This window comes from Eschrichtius robustus, chromosome 3 (genome assembly GCF_028021215.1).
Source record: "Eschrichtius robustus isolate mEscRob2 chromosome 3, mEscRob2.pri, whole genome shotgun sequence".
NCBI classification, from domain to species: domain Eukaryota; kingdom Metazoa; phylum Chordata; class Mammalia; order Artiodactyla; family Eschrichtiidae; genus Eschrichtius; species Eschrichtius robustus.
The window spans coordinates 48,453,331-48,477,875 of record NC_090826.1 but is presented as its reverse complement, the minus strand read 5'-3'; the positions used below and the strand labels follow the sequence as shown (position 1 = coordinate 48,477,875).

At 44.4% G+C, this 24,545-nt stretch overlaps 1 protein-coding gene across 1 annotated transcript in view; it reads left to right on the top strand.

Moving 5' to 3' along the window:
• Window positions 1-24,545, top strand: part of DAB1 (DAB adaptor protein 1) — a 426,067-nt gene that overhangs the window by 383,439 nt on the left and 18,083 nt on the right. The window contains exons 8-11 of the mRNA XM_068537987.1: window positions 10,317-10,367; window positions 10,459-10,506; window positions 14,865-14,927; window positions 17,223-17,331. Coding sequence (XP_068394088.1) covers window positions 10,317-10,367; window positions 10,459-10,506; window positions 14,865-14,927; window positions 17,223-17,331 — 271 coding nt within the window. The remainder of the gene's footprint in view (window positions 1-10,316; window positions 10,368-10,458; window positions 10,507-14,864; window positions 14,928-17,222; window positions 17,332-24,545) is intronic.

Sequence of the window (24,545 nt, the reverse complement as noted above, 5' to 3'; positions counted from 1 at the left end):
TCTGCTGTGACATCTCTCCATTTGTGATTTGCTCTGATTTGCTCTGCCTTCAGCCTGAGCCTCTGCTGCTCTCGCTTGATTTCAACTCCATCCAATATTTCTTGTTACCGTTTGGGTGCCATCTGGACCGCAGGAGTAGCCTCTCCAAGAGCGACACAGCAGCGGAGAAAGAGCTGACGGCCTGTCTGAGAGCCCCCCTGCCCGCCCCCCCAGGAGTGTGCTGAGAGCCTGTCATCCTGCTGACAGGAGCCAATTTCACTTTCCTGTGATTCTAATTCACCCCTTTTCAAAGTACTGAACTGGCGCCAAATCTTGTTAGGAGTTTTTGAAAAATCCTTGAGTTTTGCTAATGTGGAACTAGAATAATGGATTTTTTAAAAAAAGAGATGGGGTAAAGGAAGAGAGAATGAAAAACAAATAATTATAAGCTTCGGGAAATCATTCCCCTTTGGTTTCTCGTTGTCGCTGTATGTTTAGACCCGGGCAGGTGCGTTTATTCTGTTAACAGCCAGTAAAGTAGCCAAGCTATCTTGCAACCTGCACCTTCCCCCACAAGGGATCCACAGCAACGAAGGTCCCCCCGCTTTCTAAAATCCTCCTTGTCACACGTCAGAGCTCTGGGATGAGGTCATGGGTTGGGGCTGAGATCAAGAGCCCAGGAAGCTTCCACGAGTATCAGAGCATGAAGTCATCCCCCAGGGCTTCTAGAGAAGCTCCATGGTAGGCTGGTGTTTTCCACATTTCTCCTTCATTCCCCTCACTGGCCTCATGTGGGCTCTCACCAGATTATCATCTCTCTCTTTATAATCACTGCCTCGTGACAACAGTATTGATACCATCAAAATCCCCAGCACCATTCTTGCCACTGTCTCAAAATGTCTGACCCCTCAGGATGGGATCGGATACTAGCAGTAGTAACCACAGGCGTGAGTCATGTCATCACTCTGAACTAGGCCCTATATACTACAGGCTTCATGTGAGTCATCTCATTTAAGACACCAATCATGTGATAATTCCCTGTTTTCTCCTCTGTCTCCCTCACGCCATGTAAGGACAAGGACTGTGTCTTATCGAAGATGCTGAGTTAATTGATGTGGAGGGACTGGGTGGTGGGTTATCACGGCTAATGACCGCCGTCGGTGTCACCACCGCTGCCCTCCCCCCCAACACGGACACCATCATTTCCTGGGCATGACCACCAGCGTCTCCTTCCCTTTATCACTGTTGCTGAGATCAAACTTACTTAGATCTTAGTATCTTATCGCATAATCGGTAGCAGCCTACAAATTGCACCTCCAGCCCCATCCTTAGGTGTATTTTCAAGAAAATAAGGGATGTGTTTTAGAAAATCCAGGTGTGAAAACATAGAGCTGCCCACTGTGTTCTGAAACAGGTGTAAGGAAGACAGTGGAGAAGAGAAGGGTGTGGGGTAGATGGAATGAACAGTGGGGCTGATGGACTTCAGAACGGTCCAGCCTTGCCAGGGTTCAACCTTGGGGAAAAGGTGTAGGAGAAGGAACCTGCTGTGACCAGTGTCTGCCCTATGAAAATCACGTCACACGTTTAGCTTCTCTTCCAGGTGACTTTGTTCCTTCCCTGGACCAATGTTTCCCAAACTTTTGCCATGGCCTGGAACCCGCCTACGCTCACTTACCAAACATATTAATCCCATGGCTTTCCTTTCCTTTCTTCTTTCTTTCTTTCCTCCCTATCTCTCTCTTCATTTCCTCTCTCGCTCTGTCTCTTTCCCAGCCATCTCTCCCTCATCCCTTCTTCCTCCCTCCTCCCTATCCCTGTTCCTCCCCCTCCCTCCTCCCTCCCATCCTTCCTTCCCTTTCTGTACTTTTGGAAAGGGAACTGACATCCTTCGAGAGACTTTACTCCATCAGTTGCTGTGCTAATTCTTTTCATGTACATCCACCTTCTCACCACTTCTTCTCAGTGAGCCCATGTTGTAAGCATTATCATTCCTATTTCTTGAGGAGAAAACTGAGGCTCAGAGTGAGGAAGGAATTCATCCGAGGAAACACCAATGAAAGTAGAAGTTTGAACTGAAAGCCGCTGTTGGAGTATAGTTGATTTACAATGTTGTGTTAGTTTCAGTTGTACAGCAAAGTGATTCAGTTATGCATATACATATATCCATTCTTTTTCAGATTCTTTTCCCATATAGGTTATTACAGAATATTGTGTTCCCTGTGCTATACAGTAGGCCCTTGTCGATTATCTATTTTATATATAGTAGTGTGTTATGTTAATCCCAAGCTCCTAATTTATCCCCCTCCCCATGTTTCCCCTTTGGTAACCATAAGTTTGTTTTCAAAGTCTGTGAGTCTGCTTCTGTTTTGTAAATAAGTTCATTTGTATTACATTTTTTTAGATTCCACATATAACTGTTATCATATGATATTTGTCTCTCTCTGTCTGGCTTACTTCACTTAGTATGATGATCTCTAGGTCCATCCATGTTGCTGCAAATGGCATTATTTCACTCTTTTCATGGCTGAGTAATATTCCATTGTATATATGTACATTCCTCTGTCGATGGTCATTTAGTTTGCTTCCATGTCTTATGAAAGCTGCTGTTTCTAATATCCCTCTTCCCACTTCCCCACCCTGCCTCTCCTAAAAACATCAAATTTCTCACTTTAAAAGCATCCATTGTTTTCAAATGCAAGCACATTGGTTTTCTTGACCTGATTAAAGTTGGGAAACTCACGACTCCAGAGTCAGAGTCCTCAGCCACAGCTGCCCTTGTTCATTCACGTTAGCACAGGCCAGTCAACCTGGCCTCCTCACCTTCGTGCAAGGAGTCTACCTTTCTCATGCCCCTGAATAAAGCACCAGCAAATTCCTTTTACCGCCAGTCTCCATCCTGACTCTCTTCTTGCATGTTAACAAAGGACATTTCAACCTAAATATCCACTGATGGCTGAATGGATAAAGAAAATGTGGTATATACATACAGTGGAATATTATTTAGCCCTGAAAAAGAAGTCTATCCTTGCTTATGTGACAACTTGGCTGAACCTTGAGGACATTATGCTGCATGAAATAAGCCAATCACAGAAAGGCAAATACTGCAGGATACTGCTTGTATGAGGTCCATAAAGTAGTCAAACGCATAGAAGCAGAGAGCAGAATGGTGGTTGCCAGGGGCTGGGGGAGAGGGAGGTGGGGAGATGCTATTTAATTGGTATAAAGTTTGTTATGCAAGAAGATTAAGTCCTAGAGATTGTGCCTACAGTTAACAATACTGTGTTGTACACTGTAAAATGCGTTAAGAAGATAGATCTCATGTCGTGTTCTTACCACAATAAAAATAAATGGGGAAAATGGAGGCTGTTTTAAGGACCAACTTCATTTTAGGAAGTTGGATGTAAATATTTCATTGTCCCAGGGATTAGCAGATATATTACACTTGTGTGCACTTCAAGGGAAGATGTAACTTTCATTATAAGGTCTAAGCATTTCCCTCCACCCTCTAGCCTTCCAGACAACCTTTAGGACCCTCCTAAAATGGTAGCTGGCAGCAGGAGGGCAATTAACTGCTAAAATGCAGCCCAACTTTGAGTAGTTAGGGGCAACTTCTCAGTCATTACAGGGACAAATCCACAAAGCAGCACAAATTCCTCTGTTAGATCAAGGCCTTGAGTCCAACAAGACCACTGAGCCCCAAATCCCAGTAGGCTGGGACATTTTGGCCTTAAAGGGGATTCCATTCTGTTGGAATGATGATGAGGTTTCTCGGATTTCCACTTGAAATCCATTAAAGGAATCTTAACTTCCTTTAAAAAAAAAAACCCACCAACATCTGGGTCTGGCTTAGCCCAGGCAATGACAAAACTTACATCCAGAAGAAGGCTGCTGTTTTCGCAAACTGAATTTGATTTCATGGTACTGTCTAGACATAGCAAAGAATTCAGTTGTCCCATACAACCCTTCTGGTCAATGCAAAGGTAGGATATTCTTTAAAAGAATAGAAGAGACTATATAAGGAAGGAATATGTCTAGTGTTTAGAAAGCACCCAGTCAGCTGAAGTTTTTTGTTTTGTTTTGTTTTGTTTTTTAATATCTATTATCTAGAGCTTAGCTCTCCAGTACAGTAGCCGCTGGTCACATGTGGCTATTTAAAATGAAATCAATTAAAACTAAATAAAATTTAAAACGCAATTCATTTGTCACACAAGCCATATTTGAGGTGCTCGATAGCCATGTGTAGCCACTGGCTACCATGTTGGAAGGGCAGGTGTACAACCTTTCATCATCACAGAAAGTTCTGTTGGACAGTGCGGCTCTTGGGAGAAATCATTTATTAACATCACATCTTCTGCTCTGCATCTCAACTCCCCCTGCCCCCACCCTTTGTTCTTCAGTTGCCAAACAGAGCTTTTCCTGTTTTCCTCTGCCGAGAAGTAGGAAAGTGGCTATTTACTCCTGGCTAACAGTGAGAGAGCATAAACTCCTAGATACCCCAGAGGGCATTAGTCTTCATTAGCACGTGTCTTCATTGTTAGATCACTCACCAGGCAACAGCACCTGCGTCCAAATGCCTGGAATCACTAGGTGCGTTAATAGTACCCACCTTGGTGCAGTTACAAATCACTTAAGTTAATCCATTCCTCCTGAGCTTTCTAAATGGATAATTGAATTCATTCTTCTGCAGCATCATCTTGGGTTCTGAGTTGAGATCTCCGTGCCTTGTGCCCTCCCTGCCCCACTCATGTCCCACCCCCATGCTAGAATGATTATGTATCCTGGCTCTGCTCTGAGCTTCAAGAGAGCAAGGACCATGCATTATTCATCTTTGTTATCTCCAGTGCCTAGTCAGGACACAGCAAGTGGAAAGCACCCAGTGAATGTTTGTTGAAGAAATTAATTAATCAATTATGTAATCAATCAAGATGCCTTCAGTTTTCCCAGTAGGACTTTCACTAATTATTCCTACAGAGAGTTCATTCCCCAACACAGTGATTCACAAGTCTGGCTGCCTGTTAGAATCACCTGGGGAGCTTTTAGAACCTACTGATGCCAGGACCCCACCCCAGACCAGTAGAATCCAAGTCTTAGATGCAGGGCTCAGGCATGCGAAGTTTTGTAAAAGCTGCCCCAGAGGATTACATTGTGCAGCCAGGGGTGAGAACCACTGCAGGTTTCTTATTTGGCAGCCATAAATAAGCTTTCATCCTTTTTAACGTGTTCACACCAAGTCCCATCTCATCCACTCACTTTTGCTGCAAGAGTAACATGAGTCTGGTCTTAAGAGTTACCTTATTCAGTTATGGGACAATAGTAGTGTCCCCAGTGCTCCAAAGAGATTATGGGAAAGTAAACTCCCTGTGGAAGCTTTATTTCAATGTCTTAATGACGATTCAGGCCAGAACTGTATTAAAACAACCCAAGAGAATCTCTTCCTTTAAATCCTCACTGGAATTTCAAGTTGTGAATAAATTGGATTGTCATATTGGGTTTTGTTTGTTTTTTTATACAGCAGATTCTTATTAGTTATCTATTTTATACATATTAGTGTATATATGTCAATCCCAATCTCCCAGTTCATCCCACCATCACCACTCCCCACCCCGCTTTACCCCCTTGGTGTCCATACATGTGTTCTCTACATCTATGTCTCTATTTCTGCCTTGCAAACCAGTTCATCTGTACCATTTTTCTAGATTCCACATATATGCCTTAATATACGATATATATTTTTCTCTTTCTGACTTACTTCACTCTGTATGACAGTCTCTAGGTCCATCCATGTCTCTACAAATGACCCAATTTCGTTCTTTTTTATGGCTAATATTCCATTGTATATATGTACCACATCTTCTTTATCCATTCGTCTGTCGATGGGCATTTAGGCTGCTTCCATGACCTGTCTATTGTAAACAGTGCTGCAATGAACACTGGGGTGCATGAGTCTTTTGAACTATGGTTTTCTCTGGGTATATGCCTAGTAGTAGGATTGCTGGGTCATATGGTAATTCTATTTTTAGTTTCTGAAGGACCCTCCATACCGTTCTCCATAGTGGCTGTATCAATTTACATTCCCACCAAAAGTGCAAGAGGGTTCCCTTTTCTTCACACCCTCTCCAGCATTTGTTGTTTGTAGATTTTCTGATGATGCCCATTCTAACTGGTGTGAGGAGATACCTCATTGTAGTTTTGATTTGCATTTCTCTAATAATTAGTGATGTTGAGCAGCTTTTCATGTGCCTCTTGGCCATCTGTATATCTTCTTTGGAGAAATGTCTATTTAGGTCTTTTGCCCATTTTTGGAGTGGGTTGTTTGTTTTTTTAATATTGAGCTGCATGAGCTGTTTATATATTTTGGAGATTAATTCTTTGTCTGTTGATTCGTTTGCAAATATTTTCTCCCATTCTGAGGGTTGTCTTTTCATCTTGTTTATAGTTTCCTTTGGTGTGCAAAAGCTTTTAAGTTTCATTAGGTCCCATTTGTTTATTTTTGTTTTTATTTCCATTACTCTAGAAAGTGGGTCAAAAAAGGTCTTGCTGTGATTTATGTCAAAGAGTATTCTTCCTATGTTTTCCTCTAAGAGTTTTATAGTGTCCTGTCTTACATTTAGGTCTTTAATCCATTTTGAGTTTATTTTTGTGTGTGGTGTTAGGGAGTGTTCTAATTTCATTCTTTTACATGTAACTGTCCAGTTTTCCCAGCACCACTTATTGAAGAGACTGTCTTTTTTCCATTGTATATCCTTGCCTTCTTTGTCATAGATTAGTTGACCATAGGTGTGTGGGTTTATCTCTGGGCTTTCTATCCTGTTCCATTGATCTATATTTCTGTTTTTGTGCCAGTACCATATTGTCTTGATTACTGTAGCTTTGTAGTGTAGTCTGAAGTCAGGGAGTCTGATTCCTCATATTGAATTTTTAAAAGCAGAATACAAAGCTGCATGCATGCCATGATAGTAACTGTAAGAAATATATCTAATAAGGGGGAAAAAAAGACTTGAAGATAAATGAACAAAAACTCTAGTAGTATTTGTGGGTAAAGCAGGAGAAGGGGATGCAGGGAGACTAGGGAATGGGTTCCAGGTTCTGCCCATGAGAATCAATTGAGAGAAAGTGCACTGGCTGGAGGGGTCTCCCGCTGGGTGTCTGAAGTGCCCTGAGTGTTACTGAAGGTTACCCCAGGTGGGAGGAAGGAACTCCAAGAAGTGACTGAGCCAAGATCAAAACAGGAGGGTAACCACAAGCTCCAGGTACAAAGGGTATAGATGGGAAGATGCTCAGGTAAGACTGTAGACAGAAGAGAGGAGAGGGAGAAGGTGGGGTCAATAGTGGACTGAGGGGTTCAGGACTAAGGCCAGGAAGTGTTGGGCATCCTTTTTCACAGGGTCTGGTCCATGCTCTCAAATGGGGGTGATTTCTAAAGAGGGGCTTCCCGCAAGATGTTTTTTTCTTCTTCTTCTATCTTTTTCCAAATATCATGTAGTAATAGTTTCTTAACATTAAAAAAATGTGTCCCTGTGCATTGCAAAACAGAGCCAAAAGAAATAGGATGAGAAGATCCTAATAATAGCTCTGATTTATTAAACATCTCTATGTGCCAAACACCAACCAAAACATTGCACACACATCTCAGTTAACCCTCTCCGTAAACCTGAGATGATGTTATCATTATCATCCCCACTTTGAAGATGAGAAAACCGGGGCTCACGGACTTGTCCAGGGTCACACAGCCAGCACGGGGCACAGCCATGATTCAGTCCGTATTTGTGTGACTCCAGAGAGATGCATTTGCTCTCACGTCCGGACCCATGTCCGTCTGAATTTATGGAAATCGCCTCCTCACGCCCCAGCCCCACCCCTCACCAAAGGCCCCCTCTTCTGGCACCAGCAAAGTGACGGACTCACACTCGTGCTGGCTATCCTCACACATTTTCATTATATGGTGGGGCTTTTATGAGACTCTCCCACCGGCTGTTTTTCAAATTTATTTAATTCATCCATCATGCTCTGAAGCCATTTGCTTTTTTATACTGGACAGATGTAATGAGATTTTGGACACTAAAAAATGTTTTTATTAAAAGTTATGACCCAGAGCTAGTTGGTAGGGGCTGTGCCATAAATCCTTAGAAGTGTGAGATTTATAAAGGATGTAGCAACATAACCTTAACCTTTCAGGCCACACTGTAGGTTACAGGATCACTTAGACTAATATTGTCTCCCTGTCTCTGGCCAAATAATAATAATAATAATAATAATTATTATTATTATTATTATTATTTAAGTGGTTATCTGATGTGGTCCTTCCTCCTCTTCTCTTGGCCACTCTTGACTCCTGGCGAGCCAGGGCCTGGTGGGAGCAGGTGGTTGATGACGGAATTTGCTGGTGTCTGGCCCAAAGGCTCTGCCGTGGTAGGTACGGGCATGTGGGTTTTCCTGCTCTGCGACCCTGTAACTGGGGCTAAGTGATGTACAGTCACGTTTGCTACAGTCAGAGTGAAAGTGATCATGGCTGGTGGTTTCTCCACTCCTCCATGGCCAACAGGAAGCTCTCCTCAAAATTTGGAAACAATGCATTTCTGTTCAAGCATAATAACTCCAATTTAATGTCAATATTTCAGATTTATATTAATGTTACACTGCTTGGAAGTCACCCAAAGTGTAATTAGCTTGGAAATGTAGACCAAAACATGGGCATTAAAAATATATGTATATAGGGACTTCCCTGGCGGTCCAGTGGTAAAGAATCCGCCTTCCAATGCTGGGGACACGGGTTCGATCCCTGGTCAGGGAAATAAGATCCCACATGCTGCAGCTAAGCCCACGCGCCACAACTACTGAGCTCGCTCGCCGCAGTGAGCGAGCCCGAGTGCTGCAAACTACAGAGCCCACGCGCTCTGGACCCCGCACCACAACTAGAGAAGAGAAAACCTATGCGCCACAACTAGAGAGAAGCCCGCGCTGCAATGAAGATTCCACCTGCCGCAACTAAGACCCGACGCAGCCAAGAAAGAAAGAAAGAGAGGGAGGGAGGGAAAAAGAAAAAAATACATGTGTATATATAGAGATGTTATACATACTAATATGTATTAATGTTGTGACTTTGTTAAATTAACATTTGTTAAGTAAAGCCCTGGGGTGTTGTCGGATGGTGATCCAGGGTTCAACAAAAGACCACCAGGGAATTGAAATAGAGAAGTTTATTACTCTCAGTTCTGGAGGAAGGGGCATGAGGGGAGGTCAGGGCAGGATGCAGGCAGAGAGCAAGGCAGGACCTGGGGCACTTGCTGTTATTAGGGTTCCTAGCCTGAGGCCGGATTGGTCAATTCAAACAAAAAAGAGCAGGGTTTTGGTAAGTGTCAAAAGAATCTTATCTAAGGGGTACATAAAGGAAGGCCCTGGGAGGCTGGGGAGAGTGTGATCATAAGGGCTGTTAGGATGGTCATATCAGGAACTGACATTTATTTGTGACTCTGTGGGTTGTTATCTAGGGCCTGCCTCACTGGAGAGGCTAGTGTCAGTTCAAGGCCCGTGCAGGCTGCTTGGCCACACAAAGTGGATACTTAGGCAGCAATATTATGGAGCGGTTTAGCAAAGCTCTCAACAGTTATAAACAACAAAATAAAAAATTATCAAAACAATTAGGTTTGGTCAACTGCCAGCTATTCTTCGCAGCGTGCATTTGTTCATACATTTTCAAGCCCGATCCCCTGTGATCTGCTAGGGATTCAAGAACAAATGCATCGTGGTCCCTGCTTCAGGAAGTTCACCGTGTAGTGGGCACAAGTGATGCGCCCTTGCTCTCAGAGGATGGTTTTCAGCCTAGGGGACCAAGGAAAGCTTCGTGGAGGAGGTGGCCTTTCAACTGGGTTTGAGGAATTGGGTGAGCTTTGGGCTTGCAAGGCTGAGAAGAGCACTTCAAGCAGAAAAGGCCGCACACACAAAGGCACTTATAAAACCTGCTGTTCACAGACTGCTCCAAGGGTTAAGTTTGGCTGAAACACATGATAACCCTTTTTCTTTTTAAAGCAAAAATCTCAAGGGTAAACATCATGCTCTTATCTGCTTCCACTGTTGAGACTGGCCGAGTCAGGTCTGTAATTTCTGGAAGATGGACTTTAAACTTACAAACTCCCCATTGCTTGTATTTCCTCGTCAGGCCTGTGTTTTATCACATGCTGGGAGCATATTCTAGAGTTTTCACAGTACGTTGGCAACAGCTCCCACCTCCTGAGACCACGGGAGTGTAAACCATAGATACCGTCATCATTAAGCTCATAAATCCATGTCATTTGTATGTCATTCACTTCATCCTCATTCATCATCCCTTACACTTTCAGAACGGCTGTGCGTTTGAAGATTTTGAAGAACGGTTTGCCGCGGCGACCCCTGTAAGTGTGAGAGGGCCCAGCCCGATTAACTGTTTCATGTCATTGTCCCATCGCTCATTTCACACTCGTAAGTCATGCCTTCTGGTTACAGAACAGAAACCTGCCGATGGACTCTGATGAGATTTTTGAGGCAACAAAGGTAAGGCGTCCAGGCTCTTGTGAAATGAGGGTTGTTCTGGTCATTCTCATCCATTCCATGCATCCTCACCCGCCTGCGGGAATGGCAGGTGCTCTGCTCTGCGCCGGTGCCTGCCTATCCTAATGTTCACAGGAGACTCCTGGTGGGCCCCGCGATGAAGGAAGAGTAGGAGCACGGGTATGTGTGTGTGCACGCTTGCGCGCATGAGAGAGAGAGAGAGAGGGCGTGTGTTGGAGAGGACGTGACACCCCTTCATTTCATTCAACAAATATCTTTCAATCTCCTGACGTGTCCTAGGTGTTCTGATAGATGCTAGAGATGCAATAGAGAGGAAGACACAACCCCTATTCTCAGGGAGCTCTAAGTATAACACAGTGCGACATTGCATAGCATAGGAGAGGATAGGGTGGGGTCAGTAGAGAAGGGTAGGGTAGGGGAGCGTAGCGTAGTGTAGTATAATGTAGTATAGTGGGGATTCAGACATGTACACAGGACGTGCTCAGTGCACCTGGGGAGATAAAAACCAGGCAAGGCTGCTAGTTGGTCGGTATAGCCTGGAATAGGTGTACTGGTTTGCAGCCAGTGTTTATTCAGATTGGTTAATACATAGGCCAGTGAATGTTGTCACCCCTGAGTACAGGGCATTTGGGAAGCCTCTGGGACAGGGGTTCTCAATCTGGGCTGCCAATTAGAATCACCTTGAGAGTTTTTAAAGTTTCAGTTACTAGACTGTACCTCAAACCAACTAATTCAGAACCTCAAGGGGTGGGAACCAGGCATCCATATTTTTCCCTTATGTACACCCAAGGCTGACAACCACTGTTCTAAGAGTCTTACATAAGCTGTTTGGGGCAGTGGGATTTGGGGTACAAATTGAGTTAGGAAACACTTCCCAGGAAGAAATAAAGTCCTCTAATCTGTGTCCTGGAGGATGGGTGGGAAAGGCACTGGGGGAGGGAATGAGTGTTCTAGGTCAGAGGAGGAACGTGTGCAAAGGCCCTGAGGCAGCCCCTCCTTTCGTGAGCCCCGGTGCTTCTCTCCTCCGTAACGCTGCCCTGATTGTGTCTAGAGGTCTGTCTTCCCATAGAACAGGCAGCTCATGAGACTCAGAACAGGAACTTGCCTTACTCATCCCTGTATCCCCTGCTCTTGGCACAGTAGCTGATGCACAGTAGGGGCTACATACTTGTCCTGAACGAAGGAGTACCTGATGTCAAAACAGGAGTGGGTCTGTGTGAATATGTCTTGGGGGTCAGTCAAGGATACCTCTGCCTTCATCAGTGGCACTTTCAGAGCTTCTCTACAGGAGGGACCTAGGAGTCTAGTTGCAGTGGGCTAGCTGAAAGAAGGACCAGGGGTCTAATCCTGAAAGAGGTTGTACAGCACTCCAGATGTTATTGGAAAACCATCATTTGTTCATATCAAAGGATGGCTTGTGGGGGAAGGGGACAGGCCTGATGGAGACACTGAGGGGCTCCCCCCTCAACAGCCAAGCTCCTCCTCAAACCCCTTCACTGGCCTTGGCAGCTTCCAGGGTCACTCTGCTTACCCTGGAGGACGCCCAGGGCCTAAAGAAGGGGCAGAATCTGCCATCAACAGCCATGTCTCTACCTGAAGACATCCGAAGGGCCAGGAATGGGAAGGCGAGGAGGAATCTGGAGCTGACCTTGGAGATGACTTCTTCAGATGGATGTGTGTCATGGCAGGACTTGTGGGGACCCTGGCTTCTGGGTAGAGAATATTGTGGGGCTGGACTTCTACCTTGAAGGAAGGCTAACTAGGGCTTGGTAAAGGGACCAATGGATAAACAAGATGCTGGCTGGTCTGTGGGTCAAGCCCAGCTCCTTTTAGCTGACCAATCAGAGGCAAGTTACTTAACCTCCAGACCTCTGTTATAGCTTATCTGCAAACTAGAGAGAGTGAGAGAGATTCCTGGGCTGCCGACTTCACGGGGCTCAGGGAGCGTCCAACATGATCATACTGTATCAGAAAATGCGTTGTAAACTATAAAGTGCTTTACAAATGTGAATGGTTAGTTTTATTCTCATGAGGCCGTTAAAGTGATTAATTACAACAATATTATCAGATGGAACATGGCTTATTAAGTTACAAATAAAACGACTAGGGTTAACTTGGGGAGAGGGCCTGTGAAAATAGATATTATTCCAGATTCTCAATCACATATGGTTATTAGAATTATTTTTAATTTTATGGCCTAAGAATCCCCTTTTTCTATAAAATTTAATTAACTCAAGGTTCTATTTAAGCAGCAAATCCAATGGAATGAAATACCAATCTATGTTTAATGCCTCTGCGTGTTTTTTTCTCGTTTAATCCTTGAGTGGAAGTCATCTGGCAGGAGGAAAGTCTGTAGCTCAAGAATGAAGGTTATTTTAAAAGTTGTGTTTAAGGAGAAAATTAGCCAATAAATTATACTTATGATGTTAGTGAAAGTGTGCCACGAGTTCAACACATTTGAAATGTAAATTGTGCGACTTAATTATTAACTTCATTTTAATATTTTCCTACCACTGAAAATAGTCGTGGGCCATTTGCAAAGCATTGAGTTCCAAGGATCAGGAAGCCCAGAAGCTTCCCTTGAATGGATTAAATAGAATTACGCCTTTTGTGGGTTTGGGAGAGAGCCTAAGGATTGGCATCATTTCACCAAATCATATAAACTATTGTCCACGTGCTAAAGAAACCTTCCCGAAGACAAGCAAGTTTTTCAATCTATATCTGTGGATTGTCCCCACCAGACTGTAAGCTCCCTGCAGGCTGGGACTTGTCATTTCTCATTATTATGTTCCGAGCACCCAGCACGGCGCCTAACAGCTCACAGTCCGACGTGTACGAAAAGAAAAAAACATATGACGTAGCTGGGAGGGAAGTGAATATGTATAGGGCCCTGTGGTGTGCCACGCACCGTTCATTCAATCTGAAAGCTTAAGGGGAAGAGTTGAAAGTGAGTTAATAACCAGGCTAAGCTGCTTGACTTTCAGCAAAAAGAATCGTTTGTGCCTTTTTCACCAGGCTTGCCCAAACTTCAAAATCCTGCTAGTAATATTGTCAATAAATCTGCAAAGGAGGTATTATCTGGACATGATCTCCAATGTCCAGATGAGGGAAGAGTGGCCATGAGGAATTGCAGAGGTTGGCAGTGGGGGAACTCAAATCCATCCCTGGGGATGGGACTCTTCCTGGGCCCAGAGCTCACGCATTTGTCAGTAACAGAGAATGTTCCTTTCTTTGTGTGAATCGTGGAGATCCTGCCTTGCCTGGTTAGAACAGATTTTGAGGGCAGGGGTCCTGCCTGGCAGACAGGCAGACTCTCCCTGTCCTTTCAGTTGGGTGGTATTTTTAGGTTCCCCCAATTAGAAACTATCACTTAAAATCCAAAGACGAGCAGGAAGTATTTTTTTTGCAGTGGGCAGATTTGCACAAGACACATGATTATATACTTTAAGTCAGGCCATTTGATTGCCGACCGCAGACTCCCTGCAGACTCTGAAGCTGGAAGGGTATGCAGATTAATTTCTAAGTGTGTCTTAAAGGGCTTCTCCCACTGTTCTGGCTGGCCTTGCTCAGACACTGTCGTATGATGGATGGGAATATAGTTGATACAGTGTCTACAGTGATGGAGCCCCTCGGAATGATTAATAGTGTATATATACTGGGCTGTCTTTGATGCCCTTCCTGGTATTAAGTGATATGTTTTCTTCTCCTCCAACTACATTTTTTATCTTAAAGATGGATTCTTTTGGGGACTGTCATTTGACTGCCTGCTCTATATGCGGAAAATTCAAGTCATGGCCCGGGTGACCTTGAGGTGACCTCTATGAGACTCAATTTATTCATTTGTAAAAATGGGGATGAGGATTCATACCTCTCAGGGTCAGTATTATTGGGAGCATTTACTGAGAAGTGGCCATGAAGTGGTGACTTGCTGTACTTGATACATGAAAGGCATTTTGTACATGTGGATACACTCATGAAAAAAAAGCAAATGGTGAGATTGTGTCTTGCCTTTGTCTCCTGGAGAAGAGAAACAGTGTTGGCATCGGATGGTAAATATGTAAAAGTGGTATTATTATTGCTTATGCAAGGTGGCTAAACCCAGATCTGCTTGACTAAGCCCAGATAAACAGCCGGACACACTGAAGCAATAATTGATTCTGGCTACATCCGAGATGTTGTCTTTGGGATCAAGAGGTATCATAATGACCATCTGGGTTTATTGTTTATATAGTCATGATGAAAAAGAGACACATATGTCCTCAAATCATATTTTTTTAAAGCAATGCCCACAGCATCAATTCCCCTTGTGATTACATCATTATCTTTTTTTTTCTTTTCAGGCTGTGACCCAGTTAGAACTTTTTGGGGACATGTCCACCCCTCCTGATATAACCTCTCCCCCAGTAAGTATGCACTTCCCTCAGAGCCCTGCATCTCTTTCCTTTCCTTCTTCAGTCGCATGGTGACAAAAATATGGGCTTTGGGTAAAAGAGGCTACTGGTGGATTTCAACTTGGACTCTTTCAAGCTGTGTGATTTGGGCAAATTTACTAGCAATTCTAAACCTCAATTTCCTCTGCTATTTTATTTTAAAAAGGAATTATGATACATGCTCTGTTTTGAGAAATAAATGAGACCATGCATCAGCAATTACAGGCTATCACTGGGGTTCTTGCTGTGTATGCTGGGCAGTGGAGAGAGACAGGAACAGGATGTGGTCCCTGCCTGCAAGGAACACATGGTCTAGCTGGGAATATGGGCAAGAAACTCCATAGGACAGCAGACCCAATGAGGCATTTGTCATCTCCTACCCAGAACCCACACAGTAAAGGAAGCCAGGTGGTCAGCCCAGTAAAGGAAGCATCTTCTCCCCACGGCCCTTTCTGCCCTCTCCTCTCTCGTTTCCTTCTTTTCTTCCTCTCTCCATCTTCTTTTCATTTCCTCCTCCCTTCCCACCTGCCTGCTGGCTTCTCTGAGCTCATGAAGCTTTGGATTCCCAGCTCTAGTTTCAGCCACGGTATCTCAGTCATTGCTTGCACTGGGGTAGAGATTGCAGGGAGCCCTCACTTGAAAATGAAAAGAAAAAAAAAGAATGAAAACCGAAGCAAAATAGAATCCCAGTGCTTTGAGAACTGGAGGCATTCAGAGGCAACCCTGCAGCCACTGAAGAGAAGAATGCCAAGCTGGCCCTTCCAGCTCCTCCCCTGCCCACTCCCCGGAGGTGGGCGGAGAGCAGGCGGCCACAGCTGCACCAGCTGAAGCTGCTGGGAGGGGGCAGCTCCTGCGGGCACCGCGCAGTTGCACAGACCCAGGGATGGTGCTATGGTTCACTGGCTAGCTGCACCTCACGGAGAAAAGGCTGTAACCTCACCACTGAGGACAGATGGCACGAGAGCCTGCTGCCCACAGCTGCCGCCAGGGAATCTAGGCACAGCTGCTCTGCTCCGAACGCCTGGTGCCCAGAGCAGCTGTGAAGGAGGGGACAGCAGCTCCTGTCTCCAGGGAAGCTGGACGGTCTAGAGAGTCTTTCTCTCCTCCATCCCAGGGGGAACAGCTGCATGTCTGAACCATGGGGCCATGGAGCTAGAAGGGTCTGGAGAGATTGTCTAACCTTAGCCTCTTCGTTTTACAGATGAGCAAACTGAGTTCCAGAGAGGGCATGTGACTCACCCAAGGTCACACCAGAGAAAAGAGAATGACATTGATTGTGTTTTAAAGGGCTTAACGCAGCAGCTCATGGCTGTGTTTCTGGCCCTGAACCCAAGTGCTGTCCAAATGGGTATTTAATAATCCTCAGAACAATGCCATGCCTCCTGCAAGCTGCTAGTCTAAAAATGGCCTTGTCTAATTGCCATGGTTTCAGGATTAATTACTTGCTCCAATCTATTCCAAGGGGAAAAAAATAAGCATATTATGGCATCAAATAGGCATACTCTATAGGCAAAAGGCTTCTATAAATGGGTGTGGACCTTTGAAAAAACTAGTACCCATGTTTTTATCTCAGTAGCCTCACCTTACCCAGCAGTTCATGCGGCAGGCCTTTCTGGAATTCCAGCATGGGCCAGGCTTTTGAGTTTGTAGCTGCTCAAGCATCGTTTTTTTTTTATCATCTTCTTGAGAACATGTGCTTCTTTTTGCAAGTGAAGGTTCAGGCAGGATTCTGGGAGGCACCAGGACCCAAGGGTCTCTATTCTACTTGCTAATCTTTATTTGTTTATTTAGTCAACATCTGTTTATTGGCCATGTATTAAGTGACAGCCTTGAGCTGGGCACGCAGTAGGTCCTGAGTGAGTGTATGTCACTTTGAATTGACCATTTCTGAAGGGTGAAAGATATTTTGGGATAATTTGAGGGCCCAAAAACACCCCCAAAGGGTAGGGGCTCAAACTAAATAGTCGTGATACTGGCCAGCATTTGCTGAGCACCTACTATGTGCCTCTGTCTGGTAGGTACTAAGTGATTGAAATGCATGATCTCATTTAAGCTTCTCAGCAGCTCTAGAGATGGGTATTGTTTTTCCCATTTTATAGTCTTTATAACCAGCTCATGGTCTGCCTGCCACAGTAAGTGGCCCGGACCGGGGCTTGCTTCTGTAGCACTGCCCCGCTTCATTCCTGTGCCTGCTGCTTCCCGTCCTGACTGGCACTGAGCCACGTCTCCCAGGAGCCTCACGCACCCCTGCCCTTCTCTGTCTGACAGACTCCTGCAACTCCAGGTGATGCCTTTATCCCGTCTTCATCTCAGACACTTCCGGCGAGTGCAGACATGTTTGGTTCTGTACCTTTCGGCACTGCTGCTGTACCCTCAGGTAAGTCCTCTTCCACCTTCCTTCTGCCTCCACCCACCAAGAAAGAGAAAGGGTTGACTGAACCACTGCCAGCTTATGCCAGACACCTGTGGGACCACCATTCTCTCCTTGTGACTCTTCAGGTGACATTGAGAAGCTGCCATGGGCAGTGGGGTGGTATGTTCACAAAGCTCTGGGATGCTGCAGGCTGGAAATCACTCATGTCTTGCACCTGAAAGGTCAAGATTCCAGGTGTATAGCTTTGGGGAGCTTGGTGCACACACAACCATGCAAATCAGTGCAAACCCTGATTTGTACTGTCCAGCTCAGCCAGATGGAGGGAAGGTGGGGGAGGGGTGAGTCCGTGCTCTGCAGACCTCTAGAGATCTGCTTGATAGAAGAGATCTGCCTTATTGGTGGAGGCTTAAAGGAGGGGAGGTTCCCCATGCAAAGGGAAACACCTAGTAGACAGAACAAACCGCTAACAGTGAACTGTAATGGGGCTCTTAGTGATTTAAAGAGCATTTGTTCTATATTCCAAATATTCTTTAAAATATATATATATATATAATATATACTTTTACAACAGGGTAAAAATATATATAGGAACAGTGTTGCAGGTGCAAATTGGTGGGGTCTGAGGCATCTTGTTTCCATGGCATCAGGCGCTCCGTGTAGCTGGCCCACTCTACCTGGACATGGCCAAAGGTGGTATTAGTTCTGCTTTTTGCATACATGGCAAAAAGCAAAGTCTTTAAGGCAAAAACATCCCTAAAGACTTTTTTTCTTTAACTACATATTTGAAATCTGTGGCTTTATCTTTCTTTTTCTACTTTATTTATATAAATAACAGAGTTTGAATATTTCAGAATACAAATTTCTTGCATTCTTCTATAAATAATTACTTTAAATTACATAGCATTAGAAACAAATTCTTGCCACCAAATATAAACCTTGCTGTTATTCAAAGTGAAATTAAAAATTCATACTCTGTTCCAAAGTAGTATGAGCCGAGGGATCATTATGAACTTCTAGAAGCAACAGAGGTTGATAGCCAGTGGGGCTGACTTACAATTGAGAATCTATAGGTAGGCTAGAAATGTCTTTAATTGCTAAGCTCTCCAATCAAATCTGTTTTACCCACCCCTAAAATGGAACAGTGGCAGTGACTAGTTTTCTCTAGCTAAAATGGATATTAAAATGTCCTTGGGAAGAGTGTTATTGAATCTGGCATTTTAAATAAGAATAACAGTTTTTCAGAAATGTACCACCTTCCTGTGCCATCAGCCTTGTATCCAGAATAACCATGCTTTGTCCCCACTATTTGATGGCACCAAACTTACTCATTTTTAGGCATGTTCATTCCACAAATATTCACTCAGTACTCACTATGGGCCAGGTCCTATTCTAGGTGTCTGGGGTGTGTCAGTGAATACCAAGGACACAGACCCCTGGCTACAGAGAGCTTACTTTCTACTGGGGAGATGGACAACAACATAAAAATAAGTAGCTTAACATAATCCTAGAAAATGAGCAGTGGTATGGACAGAAGGAAATGTGGAACAGGGCAGGTGTGAATGGAGGTTGTGGTCAGGAGGAGGGGCTTATGCAAATATGTGATGTGAGCCAGGAAGGCATCAGGATCGAGAGTACTCCAGGTGGAGAAATGGCCCGGCCCCTCCCCCATCCCCTTCTCTGTGAGTCAGAGGGGCTGGATGCAATTCCGGCCCTAACATTTGACTAAAATGCCTGAGAACCTGCCTGCACTGCTCTGGGCCCTCTCCGCAGCCAGAGCTTTGAAGGCCTGGATTTTGCGGTCTTGTACTTGACCAGCTGTGTTGCAAACTGTGGATAAGCCACTTCTGCACATTCAGATTCTGTTTCTTCAGCTGCTAAAAAAAAAAAAAAAAGATAGGTTACCTCCAAGATTTTAATTTTTAGAAAGTAAGTCTAAAATTAATTTCAGTTAGCATATTTTTGCTGCTCTTACTCTACTTCGGCTATGCTGAGACACAAAACTGGGCTTCAGTTGGTGTTAAACTGTCTGCCTTCTTCCTCCCGTAACTGGCCTTAAAAATCACTGCAGCTGTTGAATCTCCGCCTCCTGTCCCTAATTGCCCAGCCAGTGACTGGGAGATGGGAAATGACCTGAGGTGTGCAGCACAATTAATAGGCTGGGTTTGAACCCTGGCTCAGCCATTTATTTATAAGCTTTAGGCTCCTGGGCAAATTACTTAACCTGTCAGAGTCAGAGTTTCTTCATTTTTATAACTGAATTTAAAATAATACTTACCTTGCAACAATATCATGAGAATTAAATGAGAAAATAAAGTCAAGTGCCTCTGAATAATGCTGGCACGTTGTAAATGCTCTATGTGGAAAATGCTGTTATTATTATTACTCTGACGTCTAAAGTAGAAGAAAATATGTCTTCTTCTTACCTATATTTTTTTCCTTTGCCTTCTTGGGATGTGTTCTTAAAAAATGCATGAAATAAAGTTTAGGTCTTTGACTTCCTGACTGCACATGGCAGAGCTGGCCTGAAGGGCTTGGAGAATGTGCTCTGTATGAGTACAGACCCTGCCACTAACCAGCTGTGTGACACTCAGCTATATCGCTTTGGAGCCTCAGGGAACTTATCTGTAAAATGGGGATGATCATTCCACCTCATAGAGCTGTTCCTGAGGTAATACATGTAGTATAAAACATTTAAAACAGTGCCTGGCAGTGTTTACATAAGTAAGCACTCCGAAAAATTCTCCGCCCTACTCACTGGGGACCCTGGCTCTGCTACCCACCCTTGCTGTGTAGCTACACCAAACCTTCCCCTCCTGAAGCTGTAGGTTCCTTGTATGCAGATTAAAGAGATACTGATAACAGCTACCCCAGAGGCTTGTTGCAAGGATCAACTTCACAAAAAGTGTGAGCTCCACTAGGGCAAGGATTTTTTTTTTTACTGTCTTGTTCTCCAAAGACAAACAGTGCTTGGCACCCAGGAGGGCCATTTTTGAACAAATGAATCAAATGACATAATGTAGATAAGAGGTACCATGTAAGTTCTATATATATGTTGGAGGAGTCCTTTAGTTTTCACCATTTTCTTCCATTTTAGTCTGCTTTTTTTTTTTTTTTTTTTTTTTAAATAATGAGGGTATCCCCAGGTGCCAGCATCTGGTTATAAATTGCAATTTTCAACACTTTAAAAAATCTAGTTGCAAGGCAGTAATGCAGGTGGTTCCTTTCGCTGCACAGCGAGGAGATTTATGATTGATCTGAACTTCATGGCATAAACAGACACTCCTTGGCACCCCCTCCCTCCACTGTTGAACGTTAACCAGTAAACAGTTACTAAGCTGTTAAGTGGCTGCAGTGGCAGCCGCGCAGTGGTTTCCCATGTCCAGTGCTACTGCAGCCCTGCCACTGAGATGTCCCTTCAGGGAGGCACAGTGCCACGTGGCCCGAGAGCCTTCGCTCACAGGTCTGGGGAAAGCCCCCACTGCAGGGATCCCGCCCACCCAGGAAGAGCAAGTGAGACCTGCAGGTTCCCAAACATGATACCCAATTACCCTTGTTGCCTTTTTTTTTCTTTTGAATATTGTACTTTGTTCTGAAGCAGATGGCATGAAGCCAGGGAGACATGCTAATAGCTCTCTCCAGAAAAGTGTGCACAGCCCATCTGTTGGCTCCTTGTGGAGAAAAGGAAAAAAAAAAAAAAGATGGGGGGGAGAAAGCCTGCCACCAGCAGTAGACTGACTCATCAGAGATCATAGCACTTACGGATGCTGGAGTTTAACTGGATACTTGGAAAAATGCAGTGAAGGCATTTATTCCACTGTGACTCATTCACCTCTACTTAGAGCCTTTCTCCAGCCTCCAGCATTTATGGGGCAGTGGATGTGTGCCCAAAACTGTGCTAGACACAGATGGGGGAGGGAGAAAGAAATACAAGGTTCCTCGTAGCAGGAGCTTTCCAGTCTCATGAGGGAAGACAGAATCACTGGGCAATTCCAGCGCAGTGTGACAAGTGCCACGATGGAGATGAACATGGGGGACTTTGCACACCCAGAGGAGAACCAGCTGAGTCTAGAGGGCAGAGGTGATGCTGAACCAAGTCTCAAAGAGCAAAGGAGGGGCAACCATGTGAAAAAGAATTAGGGATGGCTTTCCAGGCAGATGGACCAACAGAGACGAGAGAGCAGGTTGGGTTGTTTGCAACTGCTGCAGGGAAGGGTGCCAGTGGGAGAGCAAATGGAAAATGGGGGTGAGGAAGTGGAAAGGAACTGACCCCAAAAGCTCCAAAGTCAAGCTAAGGCCTCTGGGCATCATTCTCAAGGTAATGAAGCACTGTACAGCTGACCTTTGAACAGCACGGGCCTGAACTGCACGGGTCCACTTATACGTGGATGTTTTCCAAGAAATACTGCAGTAGTACTATATATGGTCTGTGGTTGGTTGATTCCGTGGATGCAGAACCAGGTATTTGGAGGGCCGACTATGAGTTATATGCAGAATTTCCACTGTGTGCAGGTGAGCGCCCCTAACCCATGCGTCATTCAAGGGTCAACTGTATTTGCATTTTAGAACAGTTGTCTGGTGGCAGTAAGGAGGGTGGGATGGAAGCCAAGCAAAAAAATAGTCTGGCTGGAGGCTGAAGCCTTCCATCCATTTACCAAAATGGGCATCAGGGTTGGTGTGACTGTAAGATCCATGAGCAGGTCTTCACCCTGTCAGACCCAGTGCCCCTTTTTTATAACAAGGATTTGTGATGTCTCCTTTAATATTTTGAAATGAAACTCAGAGAGAATATAACCTACCTACTTGGTTTTCCAAAAACCAATATAATGTCCTAACTGCAATATAAAGAAGAAATAAAGGAAACTAATTTATAATAACAAGATAATGTATTGTGGTAAGGAAATACCCAGGTAAAACTACACTAGAAAACATACCAAGTGGTCAGGTGTGTGTACCTATAACTAGAATCACCACAGGTTCAGACCAACCAGTACAGGCGTGTCATGCTTCCTCCAACGCCATGATCAGGGACCATGAGTTTCCAAGTTGGTGAACAACTCTTGACAGTGTTCCAAACAAAAGGAAATATAGTCTTCCCTCAAATATACACAGTTCTTACATTCCTGGAAAATGAAGTGCATTAAAACTGTGCAAAGAAACTTTGATTTTCCGTGTGATTCAAAGTCCAGTCTAGTCCCTGGCAGTCCAGTGGTTAGGACTCGGCACTTTTGGTGCTGTAGCCTGGGTTCAATTCCCGGTCGGGGAACTAAAATCCTGCAAGCCACGGGGTTGCAGCACCCCCCCCCCAAAAAAAATAAATAATAAAATAAAATATTCATTAAAAAAGTCCAGTCTATACTCAAATAATCACAAACAGAATGCTGACATTTCTTTGTCATGCACGTTATCTCCCACATTATAGAAGGTCTAGTGTCAATGCTCTTGGACCCTTAAATGCCAGTACTGTCTGGCCGCGAAATTATCATGACAACCAAAACACACCCCAGAAATTTCCTAATCATGCCCTAGGAGGCAGTAGCACTCCCACCGAGAACCACTGAACCCTGTCAAAGTCCATCAGAAAATAAGAAAAACAATGTTGCAAAATTCTTAGTCTGTTGGTAGGAGGTTCAAGTCACTGCATTATTATGATAGACAGTGTAAGCAAGTTGCAAGTTTAAATGTCAGCACCAGTGCCTCTTCACCCCTCTCATTTCCCCGCACTAGGACCAAGGTGATCTGATAAGGATATTGTCTGTTTTGTTGCCACTCCTGCCTCATTCCATAAAAGTATTTAACACTATTAGATTGATTGGCAGGAAACCCGTGTGTCTGTCTCTACCCCACTACTGGAGCCTCCTCTGACCTTGGAAGGAAATGGACTGGCTTTGAAAGTTGGCTCCATCCCTTATGAATCAACTGAAGGGCAGGTAGATCTGAGGCTAGAGCATGAGTGAGGCAGCCCACATGTGATTCCTCTGGGCTCACCAGGGTCACTGACACAACCCAGGACATGCCCAGTGCCCCCGCGCCTGCCAGTCTAACATTTGGAAGTTGCTAGGATACCGTGCAACCACCCTCTTCTTTTCCTGGTCTCACTGGTGTGTACCTGCAAATTCCTTCCGACAGCCATAAAAATGCATATTTTGAGAGGCCCTCTACTCTGCCTGGACTGGTCATCTGTCTCCTGGGCTTGATTGCACCCTGAAAAGGGTGGGGACCCATGGAAGGACATGGGAGTCTCCTCCAGGCCCACAGTGAGCTAAAACGTTACATGGCTAGACCAGCTTTACAGACTGTGCTAAGATCAGAAGTCAGTCTTGGCCATCTGGGTGAGGCAGTGTGGGGCAGTGGAAAGAATGCTGGCTTTGGGGACAGATGACCTCCGTTCAGATTCTGATCCCAGCTTGTCTCAGCTGTGTGAACCTGAATGAGGTACTTTTCTCCTCTGAGCACCAATCTCCTTATACCTCAAATGGAGATAATGATACCGACCCTGCAGGGATTTTGTAAAGATGTGAAGCATCTAATACTGTACCTAGCACGTTGTAAGCATTTAATAAGTGGAAATTATTATTGTTTCTATTATTATGGTACAGAGTATCACTTGTACTCCTTTTAAAATGACTAGATCTCACCTGAAAGGAATAATGTACCAAAAAATTATGGTGACATATGTGAGTACACCCCCTGGAGTTTTGCAGTGCCCAACCTATGCCACTGTATGAGGTGGTCCTGAGTAGATGCTAACTTACATTTTTTTTAATCTCTAAATTAAATCTTTAAATTAACCCAATGAGGCAGAAGGTATTTTCTGCCCATTTTACAGATAAGGAGAGGCTTAGGGAGCTTCTGAAGCTCTCCCCAAATTCCATAGATAAGAAGTGGCAGTGTGAATTTTAACCTTGACCTCTAAAACGCCAACATTTTGATTCTTAATCATTTTGCACACCGCTTCGATGCCGAGAAGGAAGATGTTATTACCTGGCTTTACAACAAAGAGCTTGACTCTTAGAGAGCTGAAGCATTTGGGAATGCCCTAAGTCTAGCAAGAAGGGGAGGCAAGATTCAAACCCAGATGTGCCTGGTTTCCAGCACTCTGCCTTTTCCACTGAGACACACTGGTTCCTGAGGTTGTGTGATGTCAGAAACCTCTAAGAATTATAAGACTATAAGAACTTTAAGAACTATAGCAGTATTATCGTTACTCCCCAGATCTC